The sequence below is a fragment of the Physeter macrocephalus genome, unplaced genomic scaffold (assembly GCF_002837175.3).
Source record: "Physeter macrocephalus isolate SW-GA unplaced genomic scaffold, ASM283717v5 random_210, whole genome shotgun sequence".
In the NCBI taxonomy this organism is placed as follows: domain Eukaryota; kingdom Metazoa; phylum Chordata; class Mammalia; order Artiodactyla; family Physeteridae; genus Physeter; species Physeter macrocephalus.
Window position 1 is genome coordinate 64274 of NW_021145496.1, and position 13015 is coordinate 77288.

The 13015-nt window shown below is 62.6% G+C and overlaps 1 protein-coding gene across 9 annotated transcripts in view; it reads right to left on the reverse strand.

Annotated features, from left to right (window-relative positions):
- Positions 1–13015, reverse strand: part of PITPNM2 (phosphatidylinositol transfer protein membrane associated 2) — a 34485-nt gene that overhangs the window by 6450 nt on the left and 15020 nt on the right. For 8 of the 9 annotated variants that reach the window (XR_003678355.1, XR_008616604.1, XR_003678356.2 and 5 more), the window contains exons 6-15: positions 12166–12261; positions 10238–10342; positions 10007–10077; positions 6452–6699; positions 5861–6050; positions 5603–5722; positions 4823–5028; positions 4123–4301; positions 2575–2745; positions 664–828 (exon numbers count right to left, since the gene is read on the reverse strand). Coding sequence is in view for 5 of the 9 variants with exons in the window: in XM_055082659.1 (XP_054938634.1) it covers positions 664–828; positions 2575–2745; positions 4123–4301; positions 4823–5028; positions 5603–5722; positions 5861–6050; positions 6452–6699; positions 10007–10077; positions 10238–10342; positions 12166–12261 (1551 nt within the window). In the remaining 4 variants the exon portion in view is untranslated. Of the gene's footprint in view, positions 1–663; positions 829–1751; positions 2043–2574; positions 2746–4122; positions 4302–4822; positions 5029–5602; positions 5723–5860; positions 6051–6451; positions 6700–10006; positions 10078–10237; positions 10343–12165; positions 12262–13015 lie in introns of those variants that run through there. The other variant, XM_055082662.1, reaches the window with a different exon arrangement.

Consider the following 13015-nt stretch of genomic DNA (forward strand, 5'->3'; position numbering starts at 1 on the left):
CCCTCGCCCCAGACCCCTGCTCTGACAGGCAGCCTGGGAGCCAGTCACGTGGCAGGGGGCCGCTGGCCCCGGGGGAGTGGGGGCGGGGGTGACCCAGACTCCGCTTCCAGCTGCTGAGAAGCTTCTGAGATGGGCAAGAGCGAAGGAGGCCGTGGGTGACTCTGCCCCCTGGGGCGGCAGGAGGGGCTGGCACAGGAGACCTCGCCTCCCTGGCTCCCCTCGGCCACCGCTGCAGCTTCTCCAGAAACGGGCCCCCCAGCTTTCTCCTTCAAGGAGCACCTGCCCCCCTGGGGCTAGGACCCCTCCTCCCAGACCCATCACCCCCCAGCTGAGACAGCACCACCCATCTCCCACCACCTGCACTTGCCCCCCCACGCCCTGCCCCAGGGCCACCCCCTTCAACGCTCCTTCCTTCCAGAGTCCTCTGTGGACACGGCGGCTGAGTCACTCTTCGCTGCAGGGCCGTCCTGGGCACCGTACGGTGTTGAGCAGCACGCCTGGTCTCTACCCACCAGATGCCAGTGGCGCCCACCCCGGTTGCCTCCAGACGCCACAAAGTGTCCTCTGGGGGACGAGCGCAGTGGCTGCCGTTGAGACTGGCTGCGATGGGGCACAGCCCCCTTGCTGTGACGGGGAGGGCAGGCCCGGCACTGCTGCACTCACTCTGGGCAACGCTGGACGCCGTGTAGCTCTCAGCCATGCCCGACACCTGGCTGGCGATGCTGATCTCGCTGGCCCGGCGGAAACCTCGGGCAGTGGGGGCTGTGCCGGGCGAGGCGGGGGCCGCGTGCTCTTGGAAGACCGCGCCGTGGGCCTGCAGTGCATCTGCTGCAGGCGGACAGGGACCAGAGACCGCGGGTAAGGAGGCCTCGCCCAGCCCGGCCCTCCAGCCCGCGAGCAGTGGGAGGGGGCGTCCAGCATGTGCCGGGGCTGGGCCGGCTGGAGCGGCCGCTGTGCCAGGCAAGGCCGACACGTCCAGCTGCGGAGGAGCAGGGGCATCTGAGCACAGCTGGCAGAGAGGATGGGCCCAAGCGTGCCAGGGCCTGCCTGCTCAGGGCCCAGAGCTGAGGCAGAGAGAAGGGAGCGCTGGGGCAGGGGTGGACAGACGGGCCAGTACAGACACAGTGGGCAGGGAGGCAAGGCGGCCGCGCTCGTGCCCCACACCGGCCACCCTTCCAGTCCAGCCTTCTTGGCCTCTGGGGCTCGGCCTGGCCTGACCCACAGCCCGCGGCAGCTGGGTTTGGGGGCGCTAACAACAGGGGCCTGGGGCAGCTTCCCAGGGACGCCCAGCGCTGAGGACTGAGAATGAGGCAACACCCCTGCACATCCCTCACACACGGGTCACATCGAGCCAGCCCCGCATGGGCATCTGGGGACAAAGGCAGGTGCTGAGGGCTCGAGCCAGGCTCACCTGGGCCCAGCCTGAGAACGGGGCTCAGCTACAGGACCCACATCTAGACGGGGTGCAGGAGATGCCTGGACCTCCTCAGGGAGAGGGAGCGGGGCCCTGAGAATCCAACCCCTCGCCAGGACCGAAGTCTTCTCCTGGGGGTCGGGTGGGTCCCAGCGGGCTCGAGGCCTCACCCCAACTCCTGCTGCTAGCCTCACAAACGGGGGAGAGAACCCTCGGACTGACACCTGTGCTGGCCGAGCCTGCGACAGCTGCTCCCCTCTCTGGGCTCCTGCGCCTCCTCTGCTTTGGGCCCCCTCCCTGCTCTGCACAGTGTCCAGAGAGGGGGCACCAGGTCTGCTCCCGGGGACCTGTCCTGCCCGGTCTCTGCTCCTCGCCACCAGTTCCGCGAACTCCGCGTGGCCAAGGAGGGCATGGGGCTCGCTGAGGACCAGCGGTCAGCCCGTGAAGCAGACGCCACCACGAGCAGGGGGCTTACACACACTCAGCAGAGCTCGGGCTGGGGCGGGGCCCGTCCTGCCAGGTGAGTGCGGGAACGGGATAGTGGTCTCCAGGAAGCCATCCCTGTGAGGGAGGGGGACCAGGGGGCCGCCCTCCAGGACCAGCTGGGGGTTTCTCTGCACGGTCTGGACTGGAGGCATATGGGGAGAGAAGAGGGGACACAAGAACAGACGCTTGCGTGCACGTGACATGGACACGCGCCGCTCCTCAAGAGCCAAGACATGACAGGACTGGGACACGGGGGCAGGTGGGACGGGCCGTTCCCGGGGGGCGAGAGTGGGCCACGGGCGACACTCTCATGCTCCTGCACCCCAGCTTCAGGCTAGGTGACCTGGAGGCTCCGGAGCTGCCTGCCACGGGGGTCCCTTCACAGGGCAGGACAATGCCCGGGACTCGGCCAGGGGCCCTCAGGTCCTCAGCTCTGTGTGTGTCTCGGGGGGAGGGGGAGTGGGGGAGGCCCTGGCCCGTGAGGCGGTCTCCCTCCTACCTCCCTGGGGTGGGTGGGGCTAATGCACCCGCACCTACACCAGGTGTCCCGCTTCCAAGGTGTTCAGTGCAGGCCACCCCTCCCCGCATGGCAGGGCCAGCCCCGGCCTGGGGCACCCAAGGAGAGGGGACAAGTCCCACCCTCCCCCAGGGCCGGGGGCCCATGGGGCTCTCACCCAGCAGCGTCGAGCAGCCATCCCCCAGCGGGTAGCGCTGGTAGCGGGGGATGCTGAGAGGCGGCAGGGCGTGGAATCGCCGCTCCAGCAGCGGCTCCAGGCGCGAGGCCGACGGGTCGGCGGGATGGAAGAGGTTGTAGACTTGCTGGCAGGCGGGCCGCAGCTGGAAAACTGGGGGGCGGAGAGGGGGAGGAGTCGCAGAGCCTGGAGCTAGCTCCGCCCTCAGGAGGCGGGGCCTAGAGCAGGCTGGGATTGGGTGCAGCGCGACGGGACGGGGGTTGGGGATACAGAGAAACCCGAAAGTGTGTCTCTATCAACTTTGGGATTCTGTTTGGGCCACTGTCCCTTTATTAACCAAATTTGTTTTAATTGAAAAAGTTATAATGACGGTGGTTAAAAAAATTTCTTTTTAAGTACAGAAATATATATGATAAAACACATATAACGGAGGGTTCCCTTTCTCCCCAGAGCCCCGGGGCTGGCGCCCCACCTGCACCTTTTTTGGGAGCCTCACGCGCATGCGCGGCCCGAGCGGGCTGGAGCCATCCTCCGCGATTAGAAATGTCTCTAGGCTGTGCGATGGGGCTGTGCTTTCGAACATCTCAGTTGATGGGAAGATCACGTGAATGTCATTATAAACTATCAGTAACATATCTCACTTTAAAAAATACATACAAATAGGAACATAATCTATGCTTCTGAACATAATCTATGCTTTTTTTTTTTTTCTATTTAACACAATAAATGGGAGTCTTTCGTATCAGCACTCTAGTTCCGCCCCATTCTTTTTAACTGCGGCGGGGTATTCCATTGTATGGCTGTGCCGCAATTGATTGAACCAGCCCGCATCCCGTTTGGGTTGGTTCTGGTTTTTCACCATTACAGATGACGTTGCCCTAACATCAGTGTCTGAGTCTGTGCACTCATACCGAAGCCACTGTTTACTTGCTCTTGGGCAAGTGTCTACGCCTGCCTCTCTGAGCCTCAGTTTCCCGCTGGGGCCCCTGCACAGCTCCTGTAGGATGGCAGGTCTCCCTGGACCGCACTCGTTGATCTCGGGGTCACTGGGCAGGGACTGCTGCTCTGACGGCTGCTTAGCCCACAGGTTCCACCTCCCTGTGTGTGTAGCCATGAGGAGGAACCTGGAGCAGCGTGGCTGTAGTCCCTCTGGGGCTGGGAGGCCACCCGATCGAGGAGACTTTGGGGGTGCCTGGCTTCACATCTCTTCCTTATGGGAAGACCTTGGGCCTGGGAGACTGGGTCTGACCCCATCAGATCCTGGGGCAGCCCCTTCCATCTCTGGACCTCAGCTCCCAGAGATGCCTTGGAGATTAAACGAAACAGCGTGCTGGGAAATGGGGCCAGAGACTGAGCTGCTGAAGCTGGAGCAAAGGAGAGCAATGGGCCCTTGGTGGGGGGTGCAGAAAAGAGGAGGAAGGGGCCTGGGATGTGGCCATGGCCTCATGACAGGGGTCCACTGAGACCCTCTGCCCAGCTCATGCCTGCCCCGCCCCCCGCGCCTCACTCCTCCCCTGCAGGGACTCTCACCATCCAGGGAGGGGATGACGGTCTTCCTCAAGGCCAGGACCAGCCCCAGCGGGCACCCGAAGAGGAAGAGGTCAGCGATCTCAAAGTCGAACCTGCCCACGGCCCCTGTGCCGTCCAGCATGGTGGAGCTGCTTGAGCGGCGGGAGCTGGGCTCGTTCCTCAGCACGCTGGCGTGGAGGCTGCAGATGTAGGGGGACGAATGAGGTCACACCACGGCCCTTCTCGGGGCTGGCCTGTCCTTAGCCTCCTGAAAGAGGCTCCTCAGGGGTCATCAGGCCCAAACGAGGCTTGGCCCCTCTGTGGTCCTGTGCGTGCAGCTGTCCAGCACTGGGACACCTCCGGTGACAGCAGCTCCCGACCTCTCTAGGGAGCCCACCGCCTTTGGGACAGCCCGGAGCGGGATCACGCCGTCCCCGGTCAGTTCTGCCCCGATTCTGCCATCCCCACTTCCAGCCCTGGTCAATCTGTTCCCTCTGACTCAAGATGGCCCAAGGCGTGTACAAGACCACAGCCGTACCCAACAAGCACCTTCTCCTGGCTGAAGAGCCGTGGCCCGGTCTGGGGATCCCAGGACAAGGGCCGGGGGGCCTCCAGCACCCTCACGTTGGCCATCGGCACGATCCGATCCATGTCCTCACTTCTGAGCCATCCCTCTGTCTTAGAGTCCCCGTCCTCACCTGGCGGTGGCCTCACTACGCACCTGGACAGGAAGGCCTGGTGCTGCTGGATGGTGTCCAGCTCGTAGGTGGACGAGTCACTCCTCTTGCGGGGCAGCTGCTGTTTGGGGTCCTCCGCGCCGTTGCTTCGGGGGATGTCGATGTTGCTGCGGCTCAGGTGCCGGCTGCTCTCCAGGTTGCCGCCATGTGCCGCATTGACCGTCGTGCCCGGGGACAGCAGGTCAGTGTCCTGGAACGGCGCCATGCAGGCTCACTGCCCAGTGGCCTCTGGCCTGGCCCCCTCTTCAGTGTCCTGGAAGCTGTGTCTGCCCTCCTGACTCCAGGCCCACTGGCCACTGCTCAGCGGCCTCTCATGCAAGCCAGGGAGGGAAAAGCCCTGTCCCTCTGTGCCCCACAGCCCCCCAGGCTTCACTCCTGGCCTGGCCTGCCCACGTGGGCCTTGCTGATCGCCCACTGGTCCCGCTGCCTCGCCCGGCCTGCCAGGCCGTTTGCTACTCCGCAGCAGAGGGAGCCTGGGTCCTCTCTCCTACTGGGAAGCTCAGAGGATCCACCCCCCAGGACCAGAGCCTGCTCCCCACGGTGCAGACCCTGCTTCACCGCCTGCTGAAGCTGCCGTGCTCCTACGCTGAGCCGCGGCGCAGCTGGTCACCTGTCCCCCGCATCCACCCGCTGCCTTTGGGCACCTGCATTAGCAACCTCTGCCCTTCCCTTTTTCTGCAGGCCTCTGGGATGTTTGGAGCCAGAGGGTGAGCCAGTCCCCATCCTGGACGCCCCCTGCTCCGGGGGCTGGGGGAAACTAGTACCTGCACACTGGCCACACTGCCCCGGCGGCTGCTGCTCTGACTCTCAGACGCCGTCTGGTTGCTGCAGCATAAGGCATCGAACGCCAGGATGCCCCCGACGCAGTCCCCGATCAGGCAGACCTGGAGGGGGAGAGGCTCAGGGGCCTGAGAGCCCACCCTGCTTGCTGGAGGGCTGGCCGGGGAGAGCCCTGGCCTGGAGGACCAGGCCAGCCCACCCTGCAGGGTTTCTGTCTTCCCTTCCCCCACCCCACAACTCACCTGCCCGTTGAAGGTCACGCCCTCCTGGGACTTGATGAAGTCCCCGTAGGCGAGGTTGGCCCGCTGAATCACTGTGGCAACGGCCTCCTGGTAGTGGGGCGAAGAGGTTGCCAGCAGGGGCAGGGCGGCCAAGGGGATGTGGTCCTGGCTGCTGGACAGACAGCCTTCGTCGTGGCTGTAGGGGCTGAGGCTGGGGGCGGGAGAGCGGTCAGGAGAGAGCAGGTGGCCTCAGCTCAGCCCAGTGGGCCCCTCTTCCCTGACCCGAGCACCAGAGCAGGAGCTGCCTGACACCCTGAGAGCCTCAGCCCCGACTTGGCAAACCTCGTGGGGATGCTTCCAGGCCAGGCGTGGGGAACAGGGCTGGGGAGTAAGGCCAGCATGTTGGAGGCAGGTCAGCATCCCCACATTACAGATGCAGAAACTGAGCCTCAGCTCTGGGCCCCGGCCCCTGCAGGACTCTAGGCTCAGCCATCTGCGTAGGTTTTGCCGCCTCCCGGCAGAATAGGTTAGACGGCGGGTTTGGATGTCAGCACTGTGGTCCCAGTACTGCGGCGGGGGGCGGGGCAGGTGGCAGCGAGCCTGGGCACTCACTCGGAGACGAGGGCGAAGGCAGCGGAGCAGATGGGCGGGCAGGGCACCAGGCGGACGGCCAGGTGGCCCAGGGCGCTGGGGTAGTGCACGCGCATGACGGTGTCGAACACGGTGGCGATGGTGTTGGTGTCGCCCTGCTTGGAGCCGGGGTCCCCGGCGCCCGTGTCCAGGATGGTGCCCCCGTGCAACAGCAGCAACAGCACGTGGATCTTGGAGGGCGGCACGGCCAGCGGCGGGCTGACCTCGTCCTGTGCGGGGTGGGGGGGGGAGGGGGGCGGGGGGGAGGGGCGGTGAACTCCCTGGGGACTCGGCTCCTGGCCAAAGCTTCTGTCCTGCCGGGGGGACGCTTGTGGCGGCCCAGTCACTCCCTCTGAGACCCCATCTCAGTTCCTCTGCTCCGGGGCCTGGTGCCCCTCCCCCGGGGAGGCCCAGCTGCTTCTTCCCCTCCCCTCTGTGTTCAGCCCTGCTCCCTGCCGGCCTGACCGGCCTGACCGGGGCAGAGGACATGGAGGGAGAGGGTCTCTTCCTTCCGAAGCACAACTCCACCTCCCATCTGTGGGCCCAGGCAGGGGCTTCTGGGCTTCCAGCCTTGGGGGGCAGGCAGAGGCTCAGCCCCGTGCGGGCTTTTGGGGCCTGCCTGCCCTCCGTGTGTCTGTCCAGACGTCGGTCTGTCACAGGCTCTCTCTCTTTTTTAAAAAATTTATTTTATTTTATTTATTTATTTTTGGCTGCGCTGGGTCTTCGTTGCTGTGCGCAGGCTTTTCTCTGGTTGCCGCAAACGGGGGCTACGCACGCAGGCTTCGTTGCTCCGCGGCATGTGGGATCTTCCCCGACCAGGGCTTGAACCCGTGTCCCCTGCATTGGCAGGCGGATTCTTAACCACTGCGCCACCAGGGAAGCCCTCAAAGGCTCTCTTAAGAGGGGCTGGGGGGGACTTCCCTGGCGGTCCAGTGGTTGAGAATCCGCCTTCCAATGCAGGGGATGCAGGTTCGATCCCTGGTTGGGGAACTAAGGTCCCACATGCTGCGGGGCAACTAAGCCCGCGCTACAACTAGAGAGAAGCCTGTGCGCCGCACCAAAGACGCAATGCAGCCAAAACCCAAAACGAGACAAACCAAAACAAAAAAATTCTGAGGCAAGCAATTAAAGAGAAAAAGGAAAAAGAGGGGCGGCGGGGGTCAGGGATTCAGATTCAGCTTGGCCGCTCAGCCAGCAGCTCTGAGCTCTCCCTCCATCTACGTGGGCCCTCCCCCGCTGCCCCGGGCCCACGGCCCCCAGGCCCTGCCATTCCCAGACTCTAAGACCAAGGTCCTCAAGAGCAGAGATGTCCCAGAGGTGGCAGAACCCCAGCATCTTAGAGTGGGGAGGGAAACGCAGGTGTGTCTATCTGAACACCCCTCATTTGCGAGGGGTCATGCCCCCACTTCTTGCTGGCCAGCCCTGCTTATGAAGTCCAGGTGAGACTTGCACACATCCACCATGGGAATGGAACTGTTCTATCTGGAGACGAGGTGGCCCAGAGAGGACAAGGGACTTGTCTAATATCACACAGCGCGTCAGTACCAAGCTGGACCGGAACCCAGAGCTCCTGCCACCAGCTCAGTGCTCTTCTGCTACCCCAGGCTGTAGCCCCACCCCCAGGGGCCTCTCCCCATCCCTGGCTTCTGGTGTGTGACTTCTGGTGTGGGAGGCCAGGGCCAGGGCCCAAGAGACCCACAGGTGAGTACTTGCCTTGCCCATATTGTGTCAGGGGCTGAGGGGGGCGGGGAAGGGAGCTGAAGAGAGGGGCCTGTCCCTAAGGAACTCAGGGGCAGAACAAGGGGCTGAAGCCATCTGGAGGGTCCATGGGGGGTCAGCTGGCCCTGAACTGGGCCCCGATGGCAGGAGGTGGGGCAGCAGCGGGACCCAAGTGTCAATACAGAACCCAAGAGCGGGCTGCGCGGTGCGGGCACTGAACCCAGGGACTGGCGAGCCACCGGCCACGGGTCGGGCTGGGCTGGGAGCCTCTGAGCAGCAGAGGCTTTGGGCGGGAGGAAGGCTGGTGGGTGGTACCGGGCCTGGGGTGGAGGCTAGGCGGGGCTGTCTCCATCCCCAGGAGGGGGCCGGTCATCGGCCGGTCGTGGGCCACAGGGCCTGGGCAGGAATGAACTCATGGCCCAAGGCAGGGTGTGGTCACTGGCTGCCCAGACCACAGGCCAGGACGGAAGCACCAGACAGTCCTAAGGACTGATCAACACAGCCAGGCGAGAGGCTCGTGCAAGGCACGTCTTACAGCACCCTCCCTGTCACCCGGACATGGCCCCTAGTCACCTGGGACGGGCAGGGCTGGGCAGGGCAGGGCTGAGAGAATCCTGGCTGCTGGGACCCAGCGCTGGAGGCTGGGGACTCTTCAGGGACCCAGGAGGCCGGTCCGAGACACAGCTTTCCTCCCATTCAAACTGCTTTCTACAGGGGCACACCGTGCCTGAGACTCGAACCCCAGTGGGAACAGAGCCGTTGGGAGGCGGGGCCTGGGAGCCAGCTCTGGAGAGCCAGGGGTCCCCACCAGTGACTAGGTAAAGCCCTCCTCCTTCCTCGAGCCTGGGAGAAGAGGCTCTGGTCTGGAGACCGCTGCCAGCAAGGGACCTGACTCTGGACGGCGGTGTCCCGGAGCAGTGCTGGGTCCAGATGCACATCCCCGGGAAGATCCAGAGCCCCAGGCCCGGTCTGCCCCTCCTGGGGGGCCGTCAGAGCTGTGTGCGCCGAAGGCACGGAGGGGGCTCCGTTTGCTTTATTGCCATTAACCGGCAATTGGGAATCAATTCCCCTCGTCCCAATCACCCTTCTAGAAAAGCCTGCTTCGACCTCAGACCTCAAAGAGAACCCCAAGAGGAGGAGGGCGGTGCGGAGGCACCCCCTCCCCGGCCCAAACTCCCCACGGGTCCTGAGTCCCCAGAGATGCCGTCTCCACCTTTGGGCAGCTAGAGGCCAGAGCAACGAGGTGACCGCAGCGTGTGATAGCCCCACTCTGCGCCGGCTCCTGCCCCAGTGCAAACAGCTCTGACCGCCCACAGGTGGAGGAGGAGAAGGGGCGTGAGCTCCACGCAAAGAACCCCCGAAGCGGACACAAGCGCTCTACCGAGACAGCTTTATTGGACACTGAGAGCTTTTCCCACCCCCGGCGGGGCGGCCGCAGCCGGCCCATCACTTCTGCCTAGACGACTTTCGCTTCCTCCCCTTCTATCTTTTTTCCTTCAGGGACTTCAGACAAGCTGAGCACAAGGTGAAGGACTTATTTTTGATCTGGAATTTACAAGTTTCTCATTTTGCTTTCCAAGGGTGGAGCGGGGTCAAGGCCTTCCTAGGGGGAGCTGTCTGCAGTCCCTGCTGGCTCTCAGGGACATCAGAGGGGGTGGGCCCCAGGCCTCTCTCCAGTGGTGCCCAGGCCAGTGTGGACGTGATGCCGTGGGAGCCAAGTTCTGCCTCCATGGTCTCCCCCGCGGGACTGGCCCTTTACGCCCTGCCCGCCGCCCCCCCCACCCCGCTGCAGCCCTGGCCCTCCACCTCGGCACCCACCTCGATGATGTTCAGCTGCTCCACACTGGAGGCCGCCCTGAACTCGGGGGCGCTCTGGCGGTACAGACCGTCTGCAAGGCAGAAGAGGTGGGTGGGTGTGAGCAAAGGGGCAGGCCCAGCGGACAGAGGCTGTGACCATGACAAGCAGGGCCCGAGGTGTCCCCCCAACCCTCCTGGGCGCTTGGGTGCTCCTCCGTAGGAGGCTGTAACCTGCAGCCCCCAGCTGGTTACCCTGTGTGTCCTCTGGCTCAGGGCTTTCGATTTTGTCCATGAGGTCATTGGAGTTCCACTTGGTCATGTCCTTGGGGAACATTTCCTCGGAATCGGACAGGTCCTCTGGGGACGAGAGAGAGGGACTTCAGCACCCCAGTCAAGGGCAGGGAGTCAGGGGGGCGGGGGCGCTGGGAGGCCTGAGAGTGACCGCTCTGGGGGCTCCCATGCTTCTCTGGCCCGTGTGGCCCTCCCCACTTGGCTCTATGCTCTCCCTTCCTTAACAGGACGGACACATGGCCACGTACTCACGGGGCTTCTGCCTGATGTTTTTCAAAAAATTGTGGTAACTTTCACTTAACATAAAATTCACCATTTTAACCATTTTCAAGTAGCATTTAGTCCATTCACAATGCTGTGCAACCATGAGCTCTGTCTGGTTCCAGAACTTCTCCATCTCCCCCGATGGAAACCTGTCCCCATTAGCAGTCATGCCTCATACACGGCCTCTTCCAGACCCTGGCAACCACCGGTTGACTTTCCGTCCTTACTGATTTGCCTGTTTGGGACATTTCCCATACATGGGATCATACAGTATGTGGTCTTTTGTGTCTGGCTTCTTCTACTTCCCATGGTGTTTCTAAGTTTCAACCACGTGTCAGTGCCTCATCCCTTTTCGTGCTCGAGTCACATTCCATCGTATGGACGGACCACGTCTTGTTTCTCCGTGATGTTCCTGACTGTTTTCAATGTCCACAAAACGACAGCTTAGTGAGAAGTGCTGCTATGAACAGTTCCATCCATGACTTTTTTTTCTGCTTTTCTGAGCACTTCCACCCATGACTGCTGGGCAGGAAGCAGCTGTCTGGGCTCTGGCGTGGCTGCTCCCTCCTCTGTGGGTCACTGGGACAGTTTCCCCAGGACACTGCGGCTCTGGCATCTCCTGCTCTGCTGTCTCTTCTCTTTTCCAGCTTTTTCTAAAGTTTCTACATCAGATGTGTCTTTTCCTCATATCAGGGACACAGAGCCAGGAGGGGCTCCGCCTCTTGGCCTGGCTGGAGGCGAGTGGAAGTATGGGATGCCTCAAACACCCCCTCTGCCCTCAGGGAGGCCCCAGGTGCAGAGGCTGGCTCAGGACCACCTGCCTCCTGTTCCAGGTCGCCACCCCAGGGCCATACCTGCCTCTGCCCTGCTGTGTGCCTGTGGGCACGTCCCTGTCCCTTTCTGAGTCTGTCCTGCCTTATAAACTGCAAACCTGTCTCCCTGTACCTGCCTGCCGGCCCCTCTTACTTCCTCAAGAGGAAAGGCAAAGGTACAAAGCAAGGATGTTCGGTATGTGCATCTTCCCAGCGCAGGCGGGTGATTTATCCGGCTGTTTGCTTGCTGTGCTTATTCTGGGATTCGCGGGAAAACGGGCACTTCACGTATTTTCTACTTGTTTGTATTTTCTAAGGTTTCTACATTAGATGTGTGTTAATTTAATCATGAAAAGACAGTAATTACAAAAATTAGAAGATTAGAAGAAGTTACGCTTTTGTAAAGCTTCTTAGGGAATTATTATTATTATTTTGTCCACACCTCATGGCTCGCGGGATCTTAGTTCCCTGACCAGGGATTGAACCTGGGCCACGGCAGTGAAAGCACCGAGTCATAATCCCTGGTCCGCCAGGGAATTCCCTTCGGGAATAAATTCACATATGGAAAAAATGTCACCATCTGATTGTAAATCCATTTTGGGGGGGTTCGAGAGAACAGTCCCCACCTGCCAGACCCCGTGCACAGTCTGATACCAGGTTAAGGTGAGTGTGAGACCCCCGACTCCTGGTGACTTCACCTCATCCTGCCTCGGCCCCCACGTGCTGCTGTTCACGGGTAATCCCCGCCTTGACCTGCACGCCCCGCAGCTCTTTCAGACCCCTCCCCTCCCCCTCTTGGGAAGGCCCGCCTACCGTGAGCGTCGAAGAACTCATCATCCGAGCTCTCGTCCGAGTCCCGGGCGATACTCTGCATCCTCCACTCCGAGATGCTGTGGCGGGAAGGACTCGCTGGAAGGCAAAACCCCAGACTGACCGGCCCACCCAGCAGCACCGGGATGAGCGGGCAGAGGCAGGCAGGTGCGATGATGCTGGAGTAGGGCCGGGAGGGCTCAGAAGGGGATGAAATGGAGAAATGAGGGCGGGGCGGCTCTGACTCATCTCCCAGCCCACCTGGCACAATGCAGTCCTGTCCCGGGAGGACGTGGATGGGGGAGGGGGGGGGTCAGGTATGAGGCCAGGACGTGCAGTCACCCAGGCTTGGGTCCACTCCTGTGCCCTTGACCTGATCTGCTCAGGAGCGAGGCCCCCTCCCTTTTTTTTTTTTTTTTTTTTTTTTTTTGCGGTACGCGGGCCTCTCACTGTTGTGGCCTCTCCCGCTGCGGAGCGCAGGCTCCGGACGCGCAGGCTCAGCGGCCACGGCTCACGGGCCCAGCCGCTCCGCGGCACGTGGGAGCTTCCCGGACCGGGGCACGAACCCGTGTCCCCTGCATCGGCAGGCGGACTCTCAACCACCGCGCCACCAAGGAAGCCCCCCGCCCTTTTCTTTGCCGCACCACTGCGTGGCATGCGGGATCTTAGTTCCCCGACCAGGGGCTGAACGCGGGCCCCGGCAGTGGACCGCCAGGGAATTCCCAGGAGCGAGCCCCTGCAACTCTGCCACGGCGGGGCCGACAGACAGGGATGCCTGGCAAGGGCGGAAAGTGAGATTAAAGGTGTCGATGCGTGTGTTTCCGTGGACCCCTTCAGCACAGCACAAGCCTGG